Below are 14,852 nucleotides of genomic sequence, written 5' to 3'. Positions count from 1 at the left end.
AATCCCCTGTGTAAGGCCATAATGCAACACATGGAAGATAGTTCCCAGTAATGCCTTTTGAACGCCCAGCAATTGGATGGAATGCTGCACGATTAATGCGTGGCCCTTCCGTTGGCGCGCTTATACCCTCGACCCGCTCGCCAGAGTCCGGGCGAACTGCTAATTGACGTATTAGCCCGAGTTTTGGTCCTTGACGGGACCCTCACCTCGAGATCCTCCGGCCTAGCTTCAGCTTTATTCTCCGAGATTCAATATACAGTCCAGTCCACGAACACAGCCTATCCCTTCCCTTTCGTATAATTTATTCTCCCGGATCTTTACTCGCAGATTCTTCCCGTCGGATCGTTTTCTGCTAGAACACCAGGATTCACAGTCGCCGTCATGCCCGACACCATTCTCGACGACATCTCCCACCGGAGGTACAACCCACTAACAGACAGCTGGCTGCTCGTCTCTCCTCACCGGACAAAGCGACCGTGGCAGTGAGTGAGGGGTCAAGATTGATTACATGCCCTTTTATGCTGATTTGCTTTATTTTATAGGGGCCAGCAAGAGAGTGCGTCCGTAACGACTCTGCCCGAGTATGACCCCAAGGTGAGTGTTCAACCATCATGCGGGTTTAAGACGCTGCAGCCATCACGTGTATACATGAACCCATCTAACAACTCATATAGTGCTACCTCTGTCCTGGTAATCCTCGCGCCGCTGGCGACAAGAACCCCAGCTATGACAAGACATTTGCTTTTGTGAATGACTACAGCGCTGTCAAAGAGCAGCAGCCCGACTATGAGGTCTCCCAGTCGTCAGACGGCATGTCCCCCTTGTTGAGTGAGCAAAGGCCTGTGCTAATCAGACACTACAGACTTGGAGTCGCTTCTGCTGCGTGCTCAGGGAGTCAAGGGAGTGTGCTATGTCCTGACGTTCTCACCAAAGCACAATACCACTCTCGCTGATATGCCGGCCCAAGACATCCTGCCAACGATTGATCACTGGACCCGACTCTACGCCAATCATCTAGCCCCGTCAAATCCGCTTTCAGAAGTGGCAGCAAAGCTTCAGCTTTCCATTTCCAAGGAAGAGGCCCCTATTCCCAAGGACAACTACCGCTACATGCAAATCTTTGAGAACAAGGGCGCGGTGATGGGCTGCTCCAACCCGCATCCTCACTGTCAGGCCTGGACAACGTCTACTATGCCAGAAGAGCCGGGCAAAGAGCTCACACAAATGACCAAATACCGTCAGAAGCACGGAAGGCATCTATTGGCAGACTATATCAAGCTGGAACTGGAAAAGGAGGAGCGTGTGCTGTGGCAAAACGCCTCCTTTGTCGTTGTATGCCCGTGGTGGGCTGTCTGGCCCTTTGAAGTTCTCATCCTCCCCAAGCGCCATATCCGCGCTCTCGTCGATTTCACAGCGGATGAGCGGCTACAACTTGCGGAGGCCATCCAGGAGGTCACCCGTCGCTATGATAATCTGTTTGAAACCCATTTCCCGTACAGCTCGGGCATTCATCAGGCTCCGTTGGATGGAACGCCAGAGGAAATTGAGAATGCCTACTTCCACATGCACTTTTACCCTCCACTGCTGCGATCTGCGACGGTCAAGAAATTCCTTGTTGGATTCGAGCTCATGGCGGAGCCACAGCGAGATATCACTCCAGAGCAGGCAACAACTCGTCTCCGAGCGTGCGATGGGGAGCTGTACAGGAATAAGCTGAGCTAGGGAGCTTTACTTCTAAATAGATAATTATAAAAGTTTGGATTCCCTATCTATTCTAGATGCTATTCCTACATTTTTTTTAATCGCCGTTTACATAGCAACACACAGCACGCCCTACTCGAATTCGACGTAGTGGTTTCTGACCATGGGCATCCAGATGAGTGCCATCGTAGCCAGCGTAAAGGGAAACACCTGGGGAAGGCCAAACGTCATGCTCTTAAACACAAACAACTCGCTGGCAAAGTGGCCCAACGCCACGACATACGTCCAGATGGCAATGTTGTACACGGGGCCAATGTTCAAGTGGTACGCCGCGTAGCACCGCACGATGCAAGTGATGAGCGTCCACGTTCCAAACAGCCGACCGGCGAGGGGCGTCAGCTGGTCCACGGCCTTGGGGTCGTTCTGGGCGTGGACCAGCTTGTTGGCCGAGTCCTCGGGGTTGAATTTGGCGGATGCGGGCGGCAGCTTGGGGTTTCGGATGAAGCGGCCGTTGTAGACGCGCCGTGAGAAGTGCAGAGTCGTGTAGGCCTGGAGAGAGTTGCCGATTGACACGACGGAGAGCTGGTGGGCAGATGGATTGGTTAGCGATTGGGCGGGGTTCGAGATGCATATCGGGGTTCGATACGTACGATGAGCATGTAGTAGGGCAGAATGCCCTTGTTTGGCGGCAGAATTGACTTGATGAAATCCATGGCTGAGGTGTTTGGTGCAATTGAAAGCGTCTGGGCTGGATGCTTGGAGGTTTGAAAGGGTAGAGCTGTGATGAGCTAAAGATATGGGATTGGTTTTCTTAGTGTCAGGTACCGGGACACTCCCGTGGCCGCCGACTCAGTACATGTCTGGTACCCAAGTCATGGAAGCAGATTCGTCACAGATCACGCATTTTGGATATCCGTAAAAATAATTATATATGATTTATCAGGTCACGAGATATCTGCAATTATCAAACTATCACCGATCTCATATGTCAATTATCGTCCAATACCGTAGCGCTGTTGGGCATTCGAGACATCCAATGTCTTTTACCTTTGGCTACTAGGCCGCGAATGGCTAACATGATTGGCCAAGTGGCTTCCCAACAGCCTGTAGATCACTAAGTCGAGCTCCCACCAAAATCTTCTCCCTCGGCCCATCTTCAACCTTTCATCGCAGAACGCTGCCATCATGGAGTCGATTACGAGCTTCCTAGAGAACGTGCCTCAGCCCGTACAGTGGGCTTTGGCTGGAATTGGCGCCCTTTACCTGGGGTCCAAGTTCTTCAGCTACCTTCGGCTGATCTTCAGCTCGTTTCTGCTCCCTGGCACCAATGTAAGAGAGCCCCTCCTCGCGTCTGCAGCTTGAATTGTTTTTCTTTTCTTCAGTCGCTGACATCACAACAGCTCCGTAAATATGGCAAGCCGGGCGCCTGGGCTGTCATTACCGGTGCCTCCGATGGTCTAGGCAAGGAATATGCCACGCAGATCGCTGCCAAAGGCTTCAATCTCGTGCTCGTTTCCCGAACCCAGTCGAAGCTCGATACTCTGGCCAAGGACCTCGAACAAAAGTTCACCGGCAAGGGTCTGCAGGTCAAGACGCTGGCAATGGACTTTGCCCAAGATAACGATGCGGACTACGAGAGACTACGAGAGCTTGTGCAGGATCTGGATGTCGGTATCCTGATCAACAACGTCGGCCAGAGCCATAGCATTCCCGTTTCCTTCTTGGAGACGCCCAAGGAGGAACTGCAGAACATTGTCACCATCAATTGCCTTGGGACCTTGAAGACTACTCAGATCGTTGCCCCCATTCTCCAAAAGCGCAAGCGTGGCTTGATCTTGACCATGGGCTCTTTCGGTGGTTGGACTCCCACGCCTTACCTGGCCACCTACTCCGGCAGCAAGGCTTTCCTCCAGCAGTGGAGCAATGCTCTGTCATCTGAGCTTTCTGATTACAACGTCGATGTCTACCTGGTCCTCAGTCACCTTGTCACCACCGCCATGAGCAAGGTTCGCCGCACCAGCTTGCTCGTCCCCAACCCTCGTGGCTTCGTCAAGTCTACGCTGGGCAAAGTCGGACTTGGCGGCTACCAGACGGCGCCCAACACCTACACTCCATGGTGGAGCCATGCATTCATGCTGTGGGTGATTGAGAATGTAGCTGGTGTCAACAGCCCCATCACGATCTGGTACAACAAGAAGATGCATATTGACATTCGCCGCCGTGCTCTTCGGAAGCAGGCCCGCGAGGCAAAGAAGCAGTAACCGGCTCAAAGCCCTGTGGCTACATATTGGAACGGTACCGAAAAGAAGCGGGAAAGGACATAACAGGCTTATGGCGTTGGAGCCGCCGTGAGACTAATGGTTGAGGCGACTAACGATTGGATGAAATATCGTCAATACATCTTGTACCATGGGTTCTCGGCCACACTATGTAAGATATGAATTTTGTGAGGCTAAAGACAAGAGATACTAGGTAGTAAGTAATCATATTTTCAATGGAACTCTATGGGTACTCCTTTGTGTTAATGAGGCGCGTGAAGCTTCAATAGGTGATGGAGACGGGCGTCAAAGTGATGTTTATAAACTGGTTTTACTTGGCCTATATGGTGGCTGAGTTCGACAAAATATTAAAGTGAATATCTTTGGAAGAGATGGCATATACTATCAGATGAACAAAATGAAGGACTGGGCCCAATGAACAGAAAGTGAATCGCTCTGTGTTGGGCTTATTCAATGGGCATGCAGGGGGCGGATGAAGCGTATCACGGCTATCAATCGGTGGTCTCGCATTGGTTGGTATGAGTGTCTATGGGGAGATTAGATATTCCGACAAGGACCGCATGCCTATAAGAGAGAGAGAAGAAAAAAAGGAAGACGTCAACATAGATAGAAAGGCTCGAATCAAAGCGTATTCTCGCGATTGTTTACATTGGTACCCGCGAATGCTGATTGCTGCATTATGTAAGGCACCAAAGCCGTTCGGTCACAGCGCCAAGACAAGCCCTGATGCGGCCTAGCGCATTTCCACGCCCAGGGACGAAAAATGCAGAGCTGTACCAACCTCCCAGTGCTACAAAATAATCAAAGAAGTTGATCAATCTTTTTGCTCTGGCCGCCATCGCCATCCTTTGCCTCCCGCATCTCCCGCCGCCACCCAATTAGCGATCGCGGCGACGAGCTCCGGATTTGGACGCGCAGCTTCGGATTGCGCCTCTCGCAACGGCACGTGCAGCTGGTCCTTGATGGTCTGACCGGCGCGTTGCTGTGGTCAAGGTCAAGGGCAAGGTGAAGGTGAAGGTGAAGCAGTTTCTGCCACGGCACGATCACGATTCCCATCCGCTGCCCGACAATGTCGTTTCCTCCAGTCACGCCGCTGCGCCCCGTGCCGGGCGCTTTTGTCAACACGCCAGCCATTGTCGCGCGCTACCAGAACAACACTCAGGACCCCGTCCGCCGCACGCTGTTCCCGTCCGACGGCCAGAATGCCCAGACGTCTGCCGCCGCCACAACAGCCGCCCAGGGCACCGTCTCGACGAGCACGACGGCGATGACGGCGACGGGAAACACGGAGGGGGGAGGGCTGGCTTCGTTGACTCCATTGCCGCCCCCACGCGTCGAAAACGTCCCGCCCGTCCTCAAGGCCGCAAAGGCCATCAACGCCTTCTTGCAACTCGACGAGAGCTTTCCCGACCTGGATTCCTACTGTAGACGTAAGTTTGACGTGCTCACTGGATCACGCGAGAGACGAGGCTGACTAGCAAACGCGTTCCAGAGGGGGCATCATCCGACTATGAGCTGCCAGGCTCCGACTCCGCCTGGGCTCCGTTCCAGAAGACCAACATGTACCCGATCCCGAACCAGGTCTTCGATCATTACAACTCTGGCCAGCTTCAAACCCTCATGGGCCTATTTGCTGAGATCAACCACGCCTGGGTGGTGATTGACAACTCGCTCTTCCTCTGGGACTACACCCACTCCGACCCCGAGCTTATTGGCTTTGAGGACCAGCCACACACGATCCACGCTGTGGCCCTCGTTCCCCCGAAGCCGGGCATCTTTGTCGGCACAATCACACATATCCTGGTCGTGGCGACCTCCTCAGAGATCATCCTGCTCGGTCTCTCTGCGGCAGACACCTCTGCCGGAACGAAGACGGTTACGCTGTATCAGACCAAGATGGTCCTGCCCACTCGCGGCAACGACATCCGTGTAATTAGCGGCTCTGCGGATGGCCGCATCTTCTATGGCGGGTGCAGCGATGTCGACATCAACGAGCTGTACTACCAATCCGAGGAAAAGTGGTTTTCGAATCGGTGTGGTAAGATCAACCATTCGAACCCTGGCTGGTCCTCTGTTGTCAGCATGCAGACTGGCTTTTGGTCTCAACGGGATCCCGAGCATCTGGTCGACATTGCCATTGACGACACGAGAAAGCTGGTTTACACCCTGTCAAGCACATCGACTATTCGAACCTATCACATGGAGTCTCCTGAACGCCTAAACAAGGTGATTGAAAAGACAAAGCTCCACTGCCTCCGAGATATTGCGCACATGATTACACAGTCCAAGCTCTTGACCGATCGAACCAATATTGTTTCCATCAGTCCCATCTCTAAGCAAGAGGCCTCGAAACTGCACCTCATGGCGCTGACAGACACTGGCTGTCGTCTCTTCTTCAGCGCAACTAATGCATCTTCCTATCTGTACGGATCCCAATCAAACCTAGCTCCTCAGAGCATGCAGGTTCAGTTTATCAAATTCCCCCCTTCAGCACTTGCTCGGCGATCAACAACTCAGTTTGGGTTGAACGGTCAACCTTCAGGAGAGGCCGTGGTGGACCTCGATTCAACAATGTTGATCTCAAGCAGGCAAGGCTCCCGCTTCCCACCTGGATTCTTCTTGGACTTTGTAAGCAACAAGGACGACCCGAATTCCGATTCCCTGTTTGTGGCTGGTCCCGAGACTGGAAGAATAAAACGAACTTCACCTACGACGCCCCTGAGATATTTTGAGCAAGCCAGCTGGATCGACATCGGCAGCCGAGCTGAGGCTGTCGGCCTAATCACAAAGCCCTTTGCGGCTGCCAGTCAACCAGTAGGATTTGGCAACGAACTAGCCGTTCAATTCGACGAGGCACCGAGCGAGTTTGCTGTTCTTACCAACACCGGCATTCACGTCATCCGGCGGCGGAGGCTAGTGGATACTTTTGCGGCCGCCATTCGAGACGCTCCAGGAGATGAGGCACTGGATCTCATGTGCCGCCGTCTTATTTTCCTCTATGGCCGTGTGGAGACGGTCTCGACAGCGTTGGCTGTGGCCTGTGGCCATGGAGGTGACTCCAGGCCAGGCTCCGTCAAGGCAATTGACCAGGTAACGGAGGATCGGGCGCGAGCCCTGTTCGTCGACTTTGGTGGTCAGCCCACCATTGTGGAAACAGACTCGTCATCACTCACAACGGATTCAGTCAAGCTATCGTCCCGGCATGATGCATTGGCTCTGTACTTGTCAAGATTGATTAGGAAGCTTTGGAAAGCTACCGTCATCAAGTCGAGTGTTGCTCCCAATGGAACGATTTCCGTGTCCTCATCGATCCCTCCGCCCAAGCTCATCGCCATCCAAGAGAACCTCGAACGCCTAAGGAGATTCATCGAGTCTAACAAGGGCCTCATTCAGGGGATGTCTGGCCCTTCCGACTTGCAGAGAGTTTCCAGCAGACAGGAAGAGGTGGCATTGCAGGCAGAGCACCAGGCGCTGCATGCTCTGCAAAAGCTAATGGAGAGCATCTCAGAAGGCATCTCATTTGTTCTCATGCTGTTTGACGAGCGTGTGTCAGACATCTATGCTAGACTGGATGATACTTCTCGGCAGCAGCTCAAGGATTTGACGTATGAGAAGCTCTTCTCACAGACGGATGGCAAGGATCTCGCCAAGCTACTTGTCAAGGCCATCGTTAACCGCAACATTGAAAGTGGCTCAAATGTCGAGACAGTCGCGGATGCGCTAAGGCGGAGGTGCGGTAGCTTCTGCAGCCCGGATGATGTGGTCATCTTCAAGGCCCAGGAGTCGCTCAAGAGAGCCTCCGAGCAGCCCCTCAACACCAACCAGTCTAGAATCCTCCTCAACGAGAGCTTGACCCTCTTCCAGAAAGTGGCCCGCAGCCTGACGTATGGCAACTTGCAAACTGCCATTGGGCAGTACATTGATATGAAGTATTACGCCGGCGCAATCCAGCTCTGCCTCTACGTCGCCCGAGAGCAAGACAGAGGCAATACTGCCTTGATGTGGATCAATGATGGCAGGCCCGCGGGCGATCCTCGCATCAGCGCCTTTGGCGAGAGGAGGAAAGTCTACGACCTGATACACGAGATACTTCGACATCTAGACGCTGCCTCGAGCCTCGAGCCGCTTATGGTTGACGGGCGGCCAACGCTCATCGCGACGAAGAGAAATGAGGCTTACGAGGTGGTCAACGGGTCGGATGACGAAGTGTTCCACTTTGATCTGTACGAGTGGTACATTGAGCAGGGGTGGACGGAGCGGATACTGGGCATCGACTCGCCGCACGTTATAACCTTTTTGCAGCGGCTGGCGGGCACCAACGTGGAGCACGCCGACCTCCTGTGCCGCTTCTACACCAATCGAAGCCGCTTCTTCGACGCGGCCGAAGTGCAAGCTGAGCTGGCCGGCTCCGACTTTGCGCTCGGCATCAAGGATAGGCTGAGGCTTCTCAGCTTGGCAAAGGCCAATGCCAACGTGGCGACGGTCGGCATCAGCCGACAGCAGCAGCAGCGACTGAACCACGAGGTGACGGACCTGCTTGAGGTGGCCAACATCCAGGACGACCTGCTGGGTCGCTTGATGGCAGACGACAGAATCGATGCGGATCGAAAGGTTGAGATTGAAAAGGCTCTCAATGGTAGGATCATTAGCCTGTCAGAGGTAAGCATAACCCCAATGAACATTTCCCAAAATTCGCCGACTTTTTTCTTCTGTTTTGTTTTGCAACCTATCACTTTTCATTATCCAGTTGTCACTTTTTCCAGTTTCGGGTACTAACGAGCACTTTTGTGCAGCTCTTCAACGACTATGCCGATCAGGCAGGATACTACGATCTGTGCCTGCTGATCTACCACACGGCCAACTACCGCAACCCCACGACCATTTCGTCGACGTGGGACAACTTGATCCAGCAGACTCACGACGAAGTCATGGCAAGACACGAGGCGATAGAGACGGGCATGCAGATGCCCCCCTTGCCGTACGAGGCCGTGACGAGCAAGATTCAAAACATTGCTCACCACACGTCGCTCGATAGCTTCGTGTTCCCGATCCAGACGCTTCTTCCGCAGCTGTGTCGGTACGCCGTCGCTTTCCAGCAAGACGCGACGATTGGCGCCGATCCTACGTGGCCGGTGCAGCTATTCCTGTCTCTAGGCGTGTCCCATGATATGATTGTCCGCGTGCTGGAGAGCGTGTTTGATACGCAGGACTATGGCTTTAGCGGCATGGTGCGCAACCGCATCATCGAGATCATCGTCTACGTGATTGGCGATTGGGTGGCAGAAGTACGGCGACGTGGCGGCGCAGGTAAGGGAGGCTCGCTTGGCCCTTCTATCAGCGACCTCCTGCAACGTTGCGAGGCTGCCTTGCCAGGACCGGGCCAGGGCCACAACAACGGCGGCGCAGACCTGGCAGACGTGCGACGAGCGCTGAGGATGCTGCGGAGAGAGGTGGCCGGGCTAGTGGAGCGGGTAGTGCCAGCGGCGAGCATGAGGTTTATGTGAGATGTGAGATGTGAGCGGATCCGGTGGATTCTATTTTCTACTTCCTATTTTCTCTCTTGATTTTTTTTTTTCATGGTAGCTACGTCGGAGGAAGGGAGGGCGGAAGGAAGATGGTAATCATTTTGTCACTTTTTTTTTACTGTTCTTTTCGTTTCTGTTTTCTGCCTTTTAGTGTTTGCTTGGTTCAAAGTCATGTCCAAAGGGCAGGAAGAGCGAAACACAAAAGGGAAGCGAAGCGAAGAAGAAAGAGGAGAAGAAAGAAACGACAAGAAAAAGGACACATGCAATTATGGTTTGTGATGGGGCGCCAAATGGGCAAAGGGTTCAGTCTAAACTAAAGATTCTGATTATTTGTATAAGAGAAGAACAACAACGAACAACGAACAACACACACACACACACACACACACACACAAGCAAGGGCATATATATGCAGAAGCGTGGATAAAGTAGAAATGCGAAACTAGTTAGTAGGTAGGTTTTATGTAGTATTATGCGAAGGGCCAAAAGAAACTGGAGAAGCGCGGTTTTCGACAACAATTCTATTTTTCGATTTCTCTTTTCTTTTCTTTTTTTCCATTTGTTACTGATTTTGATTTGATCGGTGTAGAAATGATTTAATGGCTTTCTTGATGACGTTTGATTGGGTTTTATTTTGGGTTGTCGGATGATGGACTCGCCTCGTTTTTTTTTTTTTTTTGGTTGGTCAAATGGGATGATGCCCAAGGGATGGATGGGAGGAATTTTAGCCAACTGCAGGACGCCAGGGGGGGCCGAAATACGACCAACCAGAAGGAAGAGAACCGGCTTCGGGGCAAAACATGACCAGCTAGAAGGAAGAGAATCGCGCATAAGCGCGCAATTGGACCGTTTCGGAAAGTGCGGGAAGGGGGAACAAATGATAAACCCAGGATGCAAGAAAAAAAAGTGGAAGCTTTTTTTTTTTTTTTTGCATCGCCGGACCGCAATGTTGTCGTTTTCCGGTGAGGCGAGGGGGATCTGCAGAAGTTGATAGGACGGGGGGGGGGGGGGGGCTATCTTCGGTAGTGGTGTACGAGTTTAGGTAGTACACGTACATGCAGATGAGGGGAGATTGCAGACCGCCTCACCTTTTTTTTTTTAACTTGGTTCTCTTTGGCTGGTCTAGGTTTCGATTTTTCTCAGGTTTTGTCGATGTGTTTGTTTTCTATTGTAGGTTTCGTCACATTCTTTTTCTTTTTGGATGGATGGATGGATGGATTCGGCTCGGACGTTGCAGCAAGGGGAGAAAAGCCTAATGCGGAACTTTGCACATGGGCTACAGCGTAAGCCCGTTTTGGGGATCAAGGGGCAGGGCGGGTTTACGTGGCATGGTTTGAGTCGGCCAGAGAAGCTGCAGGTACCTTTTTTTTTTGGTTGTTGTTGGTTTGCGTGCCCTTTTTTGTTTTGGCGGTGCCTGATTTGATTGTTGGAGAGAGGGGGGGTTAAGGCAAGGTCAAATCAGGTCAGGTCAGGTACCGCACGTAGTAGTCTGTGGGTATATAAGAGGGGTGGTTTCAACGGCGATTTTTTTTTGTTTACTTTGAATTTCTTGTTCTTTTATACCTACTATTCTGTTCCTCGTATTCTTTCGAGGGGGGGAGTTGTGAGGTTGTCAGTCCGGAGTGTCGGATTGAGGCGGGCCAGCTGGATCTGTGCCATTTCACTCTTTTATTAAACAACTTTCTCTTGTCCGAAGGAGACTGTCTCCTTGAAATCAAAGCACAATGCTCTGGTGTACAATTTACGACGACGATTTACGATATACCCGCATATAAATTCATGTGCCCTGTACGATACAGACGATTACCAAAGCATCGAATCTTTCCGATGCCATGATACGTTCCTCGCCGGACATGTCCGTCTCCCCGGCCCCCCCACTTTCGGCTCCGATCCCACAGAAACCTTCCGCATAAATCGGCCGAAAACATCCACGTTTTTTTTAAAACCCCCCGAGCAGCACCTTTGAAGCGACGCCGTCCTGGAAGCTTGCACACCAACTTCTCCAGAATGATAGAAGACGGCTGAGAGCACAGTATCTTTTTCATTGGGCATTTGCTGTTTACAAAAGGGGGGTTATTTTGAGGCTTTGGATCATGTCCGCCAGGTCTCCCGTAGGCTGGACACCCAGAGTCTCACCAACCAACAGAAGAGTTTATTTACTTTACTAAGAAAATAGGGAAAAAAAGGGGGAGGCGGCGAGGGCTTTTAGACTTGAGGAGAACTTGGATGGAATCTGCATCGGTTTCTGTTTTCCTTTTCCTTGCCCTAGCTTTGGAATCGCAGGCTTGACGGAGCTGGATGGATGATTGCGGGGACATTCAGCTGGTGATTTTGCATCCGGGGGGAATGGAGTTTCCACACGCTGCACTTCCATTCCACAAGTCGATATATGTCAAGTTTAAAAAAAACCCCTCGTTGCTTTCCAATTTGGTGCTCTGTGATTTATGATGCATGTGAATGAGCGTGTATTACTCACACAAAGTGCAACCGCAAACATCGCGGAGACTTTGCGCTTGTGGTGACGCACGGGGACTTGTCGGATACTTGCACAGACGTACATAAAAGACGGCGCTTGTAGATGCGATGGATGGTAGTTTAATATGGTAGTAACCAGACGCAGTTTCAATACTTTTCTAAATTATATTGTGAATGACTTCAAGACTTGCATCTATTGCTTCAACATTTATCCCTCGTCACTCCAAAATGGCTGCCACAAACGACATTGAGACCATGGGCAAGACCATGTCGGAACACTTCCATACCGCCGACACGCTGTCTTCGTTTGAGCGAGACTTTACCCGGTTCTCGCGCAGCGTCATGAGGGTCATTGCCGAGCCTCTCATCAAGCAAATGGGCTTCCATCATGAAACCACGGAGCCGGCGGTTCTTCTGGACAGCGCGTGTGGATCGGGCGTGGTGATGCAGGAGGTGCAGGCTGCGCTGTCCGATCAAGTGTTGCAGCGGAGCTCGTTTACATGTGCTGACAGCTCGGCGGCCATGGTGGATTTGGTGAAGAAGAGGATTGTGGGCGAGAAGTGGGTGAATGTGAAGGCGACTGTGCTTGATGCCATGGTGAGCTCATGCCGTTGATGTCTTATTACCTGATACTCGGGGTTGACGGCTTGTCATGTAGAACACAGGGCTTCCGGACAATACCTTTAGTCATGTAGCCCTCGGTTTGGCACTTCACGTTATCCCAGATCCGGATGCAGTTGTAAAAGGTAACTTGTCCAGGTTGAGCGGTCAATGGTATGGGGGTTTAATGTGCTTACAAGCCGCAGACTGCATGAGAATCCTCAAGCCAGGCGGCACCTTTGGCGCCTCAACTTGGTCCAAGGCCAATGGCAGCATCTTCTGGATCCCCGACATGCGCTCAGCATTAGATTCATTGCCATTCGACGCGCCGTTCCCAGACCCAATGCCCATGCAAATGCACCATTCCGGCCACTGGGACGACGCAGCTTGGATCGAAAAGCACCTTGCTGAGGACCTTGGGCTTGCCAACGTGTCAGTCAAAGAGAACCGAGGCACTTATACTTTTGAGGATGCGTCAGAGTTTGTGGACTGTTTTAGCATGATGCTGCCATGGGTGATGAGTACTTTCTGGAGCGAGGAGGTGAGAAGTGCGCATTCGTTGGACGAGGTGAAGGAGCTGTTGAAGCAGCATCTGGCGAAGAAGTATGAGGGAGGGGGGTGGAGCATTGAGTGGCTGGTTATTACCATGAGGGGGACTGTGGATAAGGAAGAGTCAAGCTGAGCATCATGTGATGAGATGTCACTATGAATATATACTGAACACTTTGCATGTAATTGTTTATAAGTGAGTAAATGAAGCTGTGAATGATGTCGTGTAAGAGTACATACGGTACCGAGCACTTGGCACCTGTCAAAAGCCATTGGCATGCCACGCAGCCACATTTATATGCACTCCAAACATCAACCAACACTGTGGCGCAGCTCTCCGAAATTAGCGATGGACCTACATTTCTGAAGCTAGTCTTGCCACGCATCGAATTCCAGCATCGCAAAAGGACACCACGACGCCTTTTTCGATCCGTCGCATCTGCGCAGCCGGCAAATGGATCGCAGCCGACTTTGAACCGGCGGCTCGGCGTGCAACCTCGAAGAAGACAAAGAAGAGAGAAGAGAAGAGAAGCAGAAGAAGAGAGAGAGAGAGAGAGAGAGAGAGAGAAAAAGAAGAGACAAAGCGGGCTATACAAAAGGGGGGTGATTGATTGATTACAGTAGCTAGGGCTATCTCGTATAGCTTCCACCTCCAACCAAGATTCCGCCCGTCCACGATGCTGTTCGCCGTCGTCGCAACGCTGGTTGGTGGTCTGGCGTCGTTTGCGGCGGCCAATCCCAATCATCCTGGGACGCTGCCTTCATATCACTATGGCGCGCCGATCCACGTCGAGTGCATGAACCGAAGCTCGTAAGTTCTCGGCAGACAGACAGACAGACAGACAGACAGACAGACGGAAAGCTTGAAGCTATCGTGACATTGAAGCTGACTGGCTCTCCCTCTTCCTTCTTCTTTAGCGATACGGGCGAGCATGTCGAACTGCCCAACCACCAGCTGCAATGGATCCCCTTCCCGACCTGCAACGAAACCGGCGAGCCTCTGCAGTTCCAGTACGGCGTCGAGGGCGAGCTCAACTGCACCGTCCCCCTCATCACCGACCCCTTCTTCCACCTGCTCGAGTTCTACATCCACAACGACGCGCCGCTCTCGTGCCGCCTGCCCGCCCGCCCTGCCGCCCACGTCGAGGTCATTGGCGAGAAGCCGCCCGAGCAGGAGTACATCCCGCTCATCTTCGCCCTGGCCGGCACGCTGCAGCTCAGTCACATGCACATCAGCACGCACATGAACGTGCTGCTGCACAGCATGCCGAAACACCACACGCACCATCACGACAGCGGCGTCCTCGACTCGGCCGTTTCGTACAGCACCAGTCCGCTGAGCCACATGGCCGGGTCCTTCACCAAGAAGCTCGTGATTGGGGATCCGCTGCCGTTTAGCTTCTCCGTGCGATGGTTCCCGACGCCGATGCTGCCCAAGACGGAGGGCAGGGTGGAGTGGCAGGGCTTGGGAGGACACATCTATGCAAGCACCGTCTTTTACAGTCTGGTTTCGTTTATCGCCGGTCTCTTGGTGGCTGGCATGTACACCATGGGCGTGATTCTGCCCCGGAGGCTCAAGGGACGGGCCATGGGCGGAGCTACGCCGCTGGGCTATGGCGTGGGCAATGGATGGGGATACTCTAAGAGAAAGGACTAGGTGATGGGAATCCTGTTTTGTATCGTGTACTTGTATGAGATGGCTGGTGACTGGAGTTTGGGTGGC

General features: G+C 52.5%; 5 protein-coding genes across 5 annotated transcripts; 4 read left to right on the top strand and 1 right to left on the bottom strand.

Moving 5' to 3' along the window:
* Positions 1–381: 381 nt before the first annotated feature.
* Positions 382–1,722, top strand: Triagg1_5182 (uncharacterized protein; the record flags this gene model as incomplete). The annotated part of the gene is made up of 4 exons (XM_062899668.1): positions 382–482; positions 543–594; positions 675–828; positions 896–1,722. The coding sequence occupies 4 exons, from the start codon at positions 382–384 to the stop codon at positions 1,720–1,722; spliced, it is 1,134 nt and encodes a 377-aa protein (XP_062756007.1).
* A 111-nt stretch (positions 1,723–1,833) lies between these two features.
* Positions 1,834–2,414, bottom strand: Triagg1_5181 (uncharacterized protein; the record flags this gene model as incomplete). Its single annotated transcript, XM_062899667.1, has 2 exons — positions 1,834–2,283; positions 2,352–2,414. The coding sequence occupies 2 exons, from the start codon at positions 2,412–2,414 to the stop codon at positions 1,834–1,836; spliced, it is 513 nt and encodes a 170-aa protein (XP_062756006.1).
* Positions 2,415–2,886: 472 nt separating this feature from the next.
* Positions 2,887–3,962, top strand: Triagg1_5180 (uncharacterized protein; the record flags this gene model as incomplete). The annotated part of the gene is made up of 2 exons (XM_062899666.1): positions 2,887–3,030; positions 3,102–3,962. 2 exons carry the CDS (start codon positions 2,887–2,889, stop codon positions 3,960–3,962), a joined length of 1,005 nt encoding a protein of 334 aa, XP_062756005.1.
* A 1,087-nt stretch (positions 3,963–5,049) lies between these two features.
* Triagg1_5179 (uncharacterized protein) lies at positions 5,050–9,484 on the top strand (the record flags this gene model as incomplete). The annotated part of the gene is made up of 3 exons (XM_062899665.1): positions 5,050–5,410; positions 5,473–8,639; positions 8,774–9,484. 3 exons carry the CDS (start codon positions 5,050–5,052, stop codon positions 9,482–9,484), a joined length of 4,239 nt encoding a protein of 1,412 aa, XP_062756004.1.
* Positions 9,485–12,208: 2,724 nt separating this feature from the next.
* Triagg1_5178 (uncharacterized protein) lies at positions 12,209–14,786 on the top strand (the record flags this gene model as incomplete). Its single annotated transcript, XM_062899663.1, has 4 exons — positions 12,209–12,577; positions 12,639–12,726; positions 12,787–13,217; positions 13,773–14,786. The coding sequence occupies 4 exons, from the start codon at positions 12,209–12,211 to the stop codon at positions 14,784–14,786; spliced, it is 1,902 nt and encodes a 633-aa protein (XP_062756003.1).
* Between the last annotated feature and the right edge of the window lie 66 nt (positions 14,787–14,852).

This window comes from Trichoderma aggressivum (genome assembly GCF_033847375.1).
Source record: "Trichoderma aggressivum f. europaeum strain CBS 100526 chromosome Unknown scaffold_017, whole genome shotgun sequence".
Taxonomy (NCBI): domain Eukaryota; kingdom Fungi; phylum Ascomycota; class Sordariomycetes; order Hypocreales; family Hypocreaceae; genus Trichoderma; species Trichoderma aggressivum.
Note: the sequence above shows the minus strand (reverse complement) of the source record. Positions and strands in the feature narration are given on the sequence as shown.